The sequence below is a fragment of the Canis aureus genome, chromosome 17 (assembly GCF_053574225.1).
Source record: "Canis aureus isolate CA01 chromosome 17, VMU_Caureus_v.1.0, whole genome shotgun sequence".
Taxonomy (NCBI): Eukaryota; Metazoa; Chordata; class Mammalia; order Carnivora; family Canidae; genus Canis; species Canis aureus.
In genome coordinates, this window is record NC_135627.1 from 61568432 (window position 1) to 61577338 (window position 8907).

Consider the following 8907-nt stretch of genomic DNA (forward strand, 5'->3'; position numbering starts at 1 on the left):
GGCTGCATGTTCTTCTCATTTAGGACCCTGAATATATCCTGCAAGCCCTTTCTGGCCTGCCAGGACCCTTGAAGGGGTCTACTGTTATGCTAATACTTCTCCCCATAAAATTTAGAGATTACTTTTCTCTTGCTGCTTTAAGGAAATTCTCTTTATCTATTAAATTTACAAGTTTCACTATTAAATGTCCAGGTGTAGAGCGGTTTTTATTGATATTGGGGTTGGATCTATCTATTTCCTGGATCTGAATGCATGTTTCCCTCCCCAAATTAGGGAAGTTTTCAGCTATGATTTGTTCAAATACATATTCTGGACCTCTGTCCCTTTTGGTACCCTCGGTAACACTAGATAAACGTAGATTTTTCTTTCTGAGGCTGTTATTTTTTCCCTTACCCTATCCTCATGACCTTTTAGTCGTTTTCTCTTTTTTCCCAGTTACCCTCCTTGCCGTCAACTTGTGCTCTATGTCACTCACTGTTCTTGTACCTCGTTAACCCTCATCGTTAGGACCTCTAGTTTGGATTGCGTCTCATTTAATTGATTTTTAATTTTGGCCTGATTAGATCTAAATTTGTTGTGCCCAAGATCGCGAATCCGAGAAACCACGGAGGAGCCAACACTGATGCAAACACAGGAGGGTTTATTTACAAGCTCGAGCTTGGGTCCAGGAATACCCGACACAGCAGAGCAGGGACTTGGGCCCCGAGGTGGGTTTCAGATTAGTTTTTATAGGCTGGTCTAGGGGATCTTCAGAAGGGCTAGAGGAATTTCTCAAGTTCTGTTTACATTTTGATATGGGACTTTCAAGGGCATTGAGCTCTGTTCTTATTCTAATAGGGGCTCCCTGCCCTTGTCTTGGGCTCTGTTCTCTTTATAATAGGGGCTTTCTAGGACGTTAAACTGTAAGCTGTTTTCTTCCTGTAACTGAAGTAAGGTAAAGTTCAGCTCTTATTCACAGGGGCCTGGGATGGCTGCACTTGTGATAACGCTGAACTCAAAGTGGAATGGCCTTAATTTTCTCAGCCTCCACATTTCCCCCTCTCAGAGGAGCCTAAGGAAGGACCCAATCATGGGTCCAGGTTGCTCTCAGAGTGAGCCAGAGGGAATGATTAAACCAGGATTCTAACCAACCTTGTTGCTATTCTCGCTCCCATTTACATTCCAGGGAAGAAGCAACATCTTACGTTTAAGGCAGCACATAACCCCCCCCCACACACACACACACTCTTTGTTGTAAGAAGACTAAGTCTAATCCCCTTCTATTTTGAAAGACAACCTCAGACTAGGGAGTCTTGGAGGTGGGAAATAAGTGAGAATGGCACAGTCTTAGCTTTAGGGGATTGTCCTTGTCCGGTTGGCTTTTCCATTCTGGAACAAAGTCCTTGAGAACGGCGTGTGGGTCAGCTGGCCGGACGTGGGCCTAGTGGACCCAGGGAGTAATCCCGTCGACCTTGAGAGCGGTGAGAGTGTTAAGTTTTTTTTAGTAACTAGACGGAAATGAGACCGCCAAGGCAAGCGAGGGTCCAAGAACAGATTTTATTGCAGGCACCCTCGGGCGAGGTTCCACGACTCACGGGGGAAAGAGAGTGAGTCGAGGAAGTCGCCCCAAGACAAGGTGGTAGGGGGTTTACATAACGTTGTAAGGCAGAACGGTTTCCTATTGGTTGGCTCATATGCAAAGGAAGGATTGCAATCCAACCAGTCAGAGTGACCCTCACTATGCATAGGAAGGATTGCAATTCGACCAGTCAAAGGTGACTTCCTCCTCTGGGGTTTGAAGGGCATTGGGTTCGGTTGAAGAAGTCCAAAGGAGAGGTGTAAGGGTCTGCTCAAGCTGTCATCCCAAGTGGAGGTGGTGACAGGAACTTCAGCCATTTTGGCGTATCCGCCATCTTGAGGAGTTTCCCTTCCCGCCTGGCCCCAACATTCCGACCTTTTGTTTTATATAATGGTGTCGGGGGCGTCGACTCTGCTCTGGCTACTTCCTGCTGACGGTGGGGCGTCGTTGTAGGGGTAGTCGGATGTGGGCAGGCGAGAGTATGGGTGAAGTAAAAGTTGGTTGACAGATACCCGGGTGAGTTCTTGCAGGCGTTCCAGTCTTGGGGTACCGGCTGCAAGGGGATCGGCTGGTTTGAGAAAGTTCAGACATCCAAAAGGTTCCTTCGGCATGTCTTGAAGTACAGGTGATGGGTGTCTTCCCTGAGTAACAAGTTCTGGGCATGTGGGTATAAGATGAAAAGTAGCGCGAGGTACCGCTGCCTTTCATGCAATCACATTCTACCGCTTGGATCGGGGGGCTCAGGAGAAGTATGAGAAGGAACCCTAGCCAGGCGGAGTTTGGTGGGTCCCACCATCTGGGAGGTCCATTCGATACCTGTGGGTGCCCGTTTAAGGTTGTTGATGTGCACCCATGCCGTATGTCCCAGCAATTTTGCCGCGGTTGGGGTGGTGAGGATGACCGTGTGAGGTCCGGTCCATCGGGTCTGCAGGGAGCCTGGCTGCAGATTTCTGAGAAGGACCTGGTCCCCTGGGGATAAGTCTCGTGGAGAGGCTTCCTCGGAGGCATTGTCGGTCGGGGCCGGAATGACAGCATCGGCATGGGCTCTCAAGAGGGCCCGGAGGAGGGTAAGGTAAGGCAGATAGGATAAAAGAGGTGGAGGAATGGCCGGGAGGTTGTGGTTGATAAGGAAGGGCCGACCATACAGTAACTCAAAGGGACTCAAACCTGATGGTCCTCGGGGGGACGCCCGGAGTCTGGTGAGAGCTATAGGTAACAGTGTGGGCCACGACAGGCGAGTCTCCAGGGTAAGTTTAGTGAGTTGAGCCTTAAGTAGCCCGTTGGCCCTTTCCACCTTACCCGAAGACTGAGGGTGGTAGGGGATGTGCAGCTTCCAGGTAATGTTGAGGCTCTCGGCCACCTGTTGGGTCACACTGGAGATAAATGCCGGCCCGTTGTCTGACTGTAGGGTCCGGGGTAACCCAAACCTCGGGATGATGTGCTCAATGAGGATTGTGGCCACCACATCTGCAGTCTCTCTGGCTGTGGGGTATGCCTCAATCCATCCTGTAAAAGTATCAACCAAAGTCAGTAGATAACGAAAGGCTTTATGGCGGGGCATGTGAGTGAAGTCCAGCTGCCAGTCTTCACCGGGCTGATGGCCTCGGAGCTGATGGTTAGGCCCCGGCCTGCGGATTCCTCCCTGTGCATTTACGGCCGAGCAGGTTTTACAAGCCCTATGGACAGCCTCAATCACCTTAGGTAGGGATGGATAGTAAAACAGGGGCTGGAGAAACTGGTTCAGTGCCCTTGGGCCAATATGGAGAGATTGGTGGATATCAGTAATTAGGGTATGGGCCAGGTTTTCTGGGAGGGCAATCTTCCCTCGGATGTAAATCCATCCTTTACTTTCTGCCTTTCCTCCCAGGGCCTGGAGGGCTTGAGCTTCCTTTATAGAGTAGAAAGGTCGATGAGGGGTATTAAGGAAGAGGATGGGAGATATTGGGTTACTTAAGGCCGTTTCCCTGGCCACTGAGTCGGCCTTATTATTTCCTATGGAGACCATGTCTTTAGAAGTCTGATGGCCCCTACAGTGAACAATTGCAACCTCAGTGGGCAGACTAAGGGCCTCAAGCAATTTGGCAATGAGAGGTCCATTTACTATAGGCGTCCCCTTGGTGGTTAAAAATCCCCGCTCCTGCCAGAGGACGGAATGAGTATGAACGATGAGATAGGCATATTTTGAGTCGGTGTAGATGGTGACTCGTTGTCCCTTAGATAGATGTAGAGCCCTGGTGAGAGCTATAAGTTCAGCCCTTTGGGAAGTAGTCCCAATTGGGAGGGGGACTGTCTCCACTACCGTCTCTGGGGTGACTACAGCATAGGCGGCGTGTCTCCGACCATCCGCAGCCAGGAAGGAGCTGCCATCTACAAAGAGTATACGGTCAGGGTTGGATAATGGCTGATCAGAGAGTCCAGGGTGGGGAGGGGTGAGATCCTCTATGAGCTGCGGGCAGGAGTGAGTGGGTTCAGAGGTAGGCGAAGGTGTAGGCAACAGAGTTGCAGGATTTAAGCGGGGAGAGGTAGAGAGGGAGATTTGAGGGTTTTCGATGAATAGCAGATGGAAGAGTTGGAGACGAGAGGGGGTTAGGTGGGCCAGGGATCGGTGGCTAAGAAGATCCCCAAGTCGATGGGGGGAGTAAACCACGAGGGGTTGTCCCAAAGTCAATTTGAGAGCCTCCTTAGTTAAGGAGGCAGCAGCTGCGAGCGCCCTAAGGCAGGGCTGCCATCCGCGGGCGGTGCTGTCTAGCTGCTTAGATAGATAGGCTATAATCCGGTAAGTAGGTCCAACCGGTTGGGCCAAAAGGCCAGTAGCTGAACCCGACCGCTCATCAGTGTAAAGGTGGAATGGTTTTGAAGGGTCAGGCAAAGTTAGTATCGGCCCAGCGGTGAGACAGTCTCTTAACTTGGAAAACAGGCGGCGGACCGAAGAGGGATCAGTGAGAGGACCCTGGGGAGTGTCCTTTGCCGCTTGGTATAAGGGGCGGGCCAAAATAGAAAAGTTTGGAATCCAGTGTCTAAAGAAGCCAGCCAACCCGAGGAAGGAAAGTATTTCATCTGCCGTCTGAGGGGGTTGGAGCTCTCGTAGGAGGTGGATACGGTCTCCGGTAAGAGATTTAGAGGTGGGGGTCAGGTGGATTCCCAGATAAGTGACCGAAGGGGTGCAGAGTTGTGCCTTAGAGGGTGTGACCCGATACCCTTTGCTCCCTAGGAAGTTAAGTAGGGAGGTGGTGTCATCCTGGGAGATGGTGAGGGCAGGGCTGCAGAGGAGGAGGTCGTCTACATATTGTAGTAAGGTACTAGCCTTAAGGAGGCATTGTTGTAAATCCGCAGCCAAGGCCTGACCAAAAATATGGGGGCTGTCCCGGAACCCCTGGGGTAGGACAGTCCAGGTTAATTGTCCAGAGGTATGTGTGTCTGGGTCTTCCCAGGTGAAGGCGAAAAGAAAGTAGGAATCGGGGTGTAGGGGAATAGTAAAAAAGGCATCCTTCAGGTCCAACACCGTAAAGTGAGTGGTGCTTGGAGGGATATGGGATAGCAGGGTATAAGGGTTAGGAACCACTGGATGGAGAGGGACTATTGCCTCATTAATGAGTCGGAGGTCCTGAACCAATCGATAAGCTCCGGAGGGTTTACGGACCGGCAGGATGGGGGAGTTACAGGGAGAGCTTATGGGAATCAGAAGTCCCTGACGCTTTAGTCGTTCTATGATCGGTTTGAGGCCGAGGCGATGGAGGAGGGAGATAGGGAACTGGGGTCTAGAGGGGAACTTGGAACCGTCCTTGAGTTTTATTTTGACGGGAGGGTGGTGGGAGGCCACTACAGGTTCCGAGGTATCCCATACTTGGGGGTTCACGAAGGGTAATTGATCCGGGGTAGGAGTAGATGGAGTGGAGAGATATAGGATGAGACGAGCTGAGGGTGAGGAGGGAGGAGAGGGGGACAAATGAATAGTTGCCCCTAGCTTTTGGAGGATATCCCTACCCAGCAGGGGCACTGGGCATGAGGGAATCACCAGGAATGAGTGAGAGAAGGGGAACCCATCCAGGCTACAAGTAAGGGGAGGTGTGGCCCTAGGAGTGGAGGAGTTCCCGTCGATCCCCATAACAGCGACTGGTGAGGGTTGAGTAGGTCCCGCGTAGGAAGGCAGAACAGAATAGGTAGCCCCCGTATCCAGCAGGAAGGAGATGGACTTACCCGCTACCTGGAGCATGACCCTGGGCTCGGCCTGGGTGAGAGGGGCGGCCGAGGCTGGGCTCCGTCAGTCGTCCTCCAACCCGAGCAGTTGGAAGGCTGGACTCACCGTCTCGGGTCTTCCCCCGCGTTGAGGCGCCGAGGATTCCCTGAGGCTAGGGCAGTCGGATTTCCAGTGGCCCATCAAATGGCAGAGAGGGCATGGTCGAGTTGGTGCCCTCGGGTTGGGGCACTGCCGGGCCCAATGGCCTTCAGTCCCGCATTTGAAGCAGGCCCCCGGAGGGGTGCGGGTGGGTCCCCCTCTCTGCTGGCTCCTGGAGCCGCGGCCGCAGGGCTGCTACCAAGGCCTGGGTTTGTAGCTGAACCTTCTGCTGGAGTCTGGCCTGTCGCTTCAGCTCTGCGGCTTCCTCACGGGAGTTAAAGACCTTAAATGCCATTCTCACTAGGTCAGAGATGGGGGTCTGAGGGCCTTCCTCGACTTTCTTTAATTTTTTGCGGATATCTGGGGCTGACTGAGAGATAAAATGTGTGGCTAGAACCGTGGCCCCCGCGGGACAGGCCGGGTCCAAGCGAGTGTACTGAATTAATGCCTCGGTCAGCCGGTTAAGAAATATAGCCGGGTTTTCGTCAGGGGCCTGTATGATTTCTCTGAACTTGTCATAATTTACGGCCTTATTGGAGGCCGCCCGCATGCCAGCGATGAGACATCGGACCATGTGGTCGCGGCGCCGGCGGCCATCTTGGCCGTCTTGGTAATCCCAGCCTGGCTCTACGGCGGGGACTGCCTGAGCACCGACCGCCATTGTGGCGTCGGTAAGGTGGACCTGATCAGCGTGTCCCCGGGCAGCAGCCTGGATACGTTCCCTCTCCTCAGTGGTGAGGGTGGTGGTCTGGATGACATGTAAGTCATGCCAGGTTAGGTCATAGGCCTGCGCCAAGTATTGGAATTCCTTGATGTAGTTGTCCGGATTGGCCGAAAAGGAACCTAAGCGTTTTTCTATTTGGGATAGGTCTTGTAGAGAAAAGGGCGCATGGACTCGGACAACCCCTTCAGCCCCTGCAACCTCCCTCAAGGGGCAGACCAGGTCCGGGGAAGAGTTTTTGGATCTGGTACGGGCAGAGATAGGAGGAGAAGGGAGGGGGCTGGAAGGTGGTTGAGGTTCTGGGGCTGGGAGGAGAGGAACGGTTGGAGAGGGTATGCTCGAGGCTGGGCCTGGGCCTGGAGTTTCGGAGATTGAGGAAGGAGTCGGGGACACAGGTTGTTGGGGAGCGGGTTGGTAGGGAGGAGGAGACAGGTGTGGGGCCCTTACAGGGGGCCTGGAGAGATCTTCAGGAGGCTCCACGAGGGGGGATGGAGGGGCCAAGTTGGAGTCTCTAGAGGTGGAGTGGGGAAGAGTCGGCGGGGGAGAGCGGGCTAGGAGTACCTGAAAGGTTGAGCAGCTAGAGCAGAGTTCTGGTCTGGAGCGCAGGGTCCAGAAAGCCTGGACATAGGGCACCTCAGACCATTTGCCTTGGCGTCTACAGAGATTATCAAGGTCCGTAAGTATCTGATAATCAAAAGTGCCTTCAGGTGGCCATTGCGCTTGGTTATTCAGCCGATATTGAGGCCAAGCGACGGTACAGTAATGGATAAGGCGTCGCCTTCGTAAGTCCTGGTCTAACTCCAGAGTTCGGAGATTAGCCAGTAGGCATCCTAAAGGCGTTTTGGAATCGAATTTGGACTGGGAGGTTCCCATGGCTCCTTCCCGTATCAGCTCAAGACTTGGAGGAGGGCGTCCCCTCGACTGTGAATTGAGCTGCTGCTTACAGAAGTGGTCACCGTGGAGTAAGGACGTCTCCTTTACTCCCCGGAACCGCGGAGCCACCAGGTGGCGGAGGAGGGTTTGCCCTGACGCGGCCGCGATTAGGACAGGGCGCCCCGGGAGAGGGTCGGAAACCAGGGAACACTCACCGCAAGGAGTCCGGTGACCCCAGCAGAGAAAGAGAGCGGAGTTCCAGTCCGACGGAAGAGGAGAGAGCCTCCGTGCTGTTGCAGGGGCTCGATCTCCTCCCGGGTTTCGGCACCAAATGTTAAGTTTTTTTTAGTAACTAGACGGAAATGAGACCGCCAAGGCAAGCGAGGGTCCAAGAACAGATTTTATTGCAGGCACCCTCGGGCGAGGTTCCACGACTCACGGGGGAAAGAGAGTGAGTCGAGGAAGTCGCCCCAAGACAAGGTGGTAGGGGGTTTACATAACGTTGTAAGGCAGAACGGTTTCCTATTGGTTGGCTCATATGCAAAGGAAGGATTGCAATCCAACCAGTCAGAGTGACCCTCACTATGCATAGGAAGGATTGCAATTCGACCAGTCAAAGGTGACTTCCTCCTCTGGGGTTTGAAGGGCATTGGGTTCGGTTGAAGAAGTCCAAAGGAGAGGTGTAAGGGTCTGCTCAAGCTGTCATCCCAAGTGGAGGTGGTGACAGGAACTTCAGCCATTTTGGCGTATCCGCCATCTTGAGGAGTTTCCCTTCCCGCCTGGCCCCAACAGAGAGTGGTCAGGATCATGATGTAAGGTCCCTTCCAGCGAGGTTGAAGTGTCCGGTGTTGGTATCTCTGCACGTACACCCAGTCACCTGGCTGATATCAATGGGGGTCTGGGGGTGGCCCAGTCTCATAGAGGGCCCTCAGCTTAGGCCACACCTGCTCATGGGTTCATTGTAACATTTGGAAGTAGAAAAGAAGTTGGTGATCATCAAATTCAGCAAGCCCCTCAGGTTTTAAATTGGGGATAACGGGTGGAGGAAGACCGAACATGATCTCGTAGGGAGTCAGTCCCATCTTATATGGGGAGTTAGTTCCTCACCCTATATAGGGTGAAGGGGAGGAGAGTCAACCAGTCCCCACCAGTCTCCAGGGCTAATTTAGTTAAGGTCTCCTTTAATGTTCTGTTCAACCTCTCTACCTGTCCTGAGCTCTGGGGCCTATATGCACAATGTCATTTCCAATCTGCCCCAAGTACTAGGGCCACTCCCCGTGTTACCTTAGAGATGAATCCTGGGCTGTTGTCTGACCCAATCTTAACAGGAAAACCATACCTCGGTAAGATGTCTTCCAGCAGTTTCTTGGTCACGGTCTGTGCCGTTTCAGGTTTGGTGGGAAATGCCACTCTCCATCC

The 8907-nt window shown here is 53.1% G+C and overlaps 1 protein-coding gene across 1 annotated transcript; it reads right to left on the reverse strand.

Moving 5' to 3' along the window:
- Nucleotides 1-2925: 2925 nt before the first annotated feature.
- LOC144288144 (uncharacterized) lies at nucleotides 2926-8272 on the reverse strand. Its single transcript, XM_077855855.1, has 2 exons — nucleotides 5756-8272; nucleotides 2926-3064 (listed from the first exon to the last, which is right to left on the reverse strand). The coding sequence occupies exon 1, from the start codon at nucleotides 7486-7488 to the stop codon at nucleotides 6004-6006; it is 1485 nt and encodes a 494-aa protein (XP_077711981.1). The 5' UTR covers nucleotides 7489-8272; the 3' UTR covers nucleotides 2926-3064; nucleotides 5756-6003.
- Nucleotides 8273-8907: the final 635 nt, after the last annotated feature.

Bases quoted from the DNA above. Each gene is read 5' to 3' on its own strand.
- LOC144288144 (XM_077855855.1), bottom strand. From the start codon at position 7,488: ATGGGAACCTCCCAGTCCAAATTCGATTCCAAAACGCCTTTAGGATGC.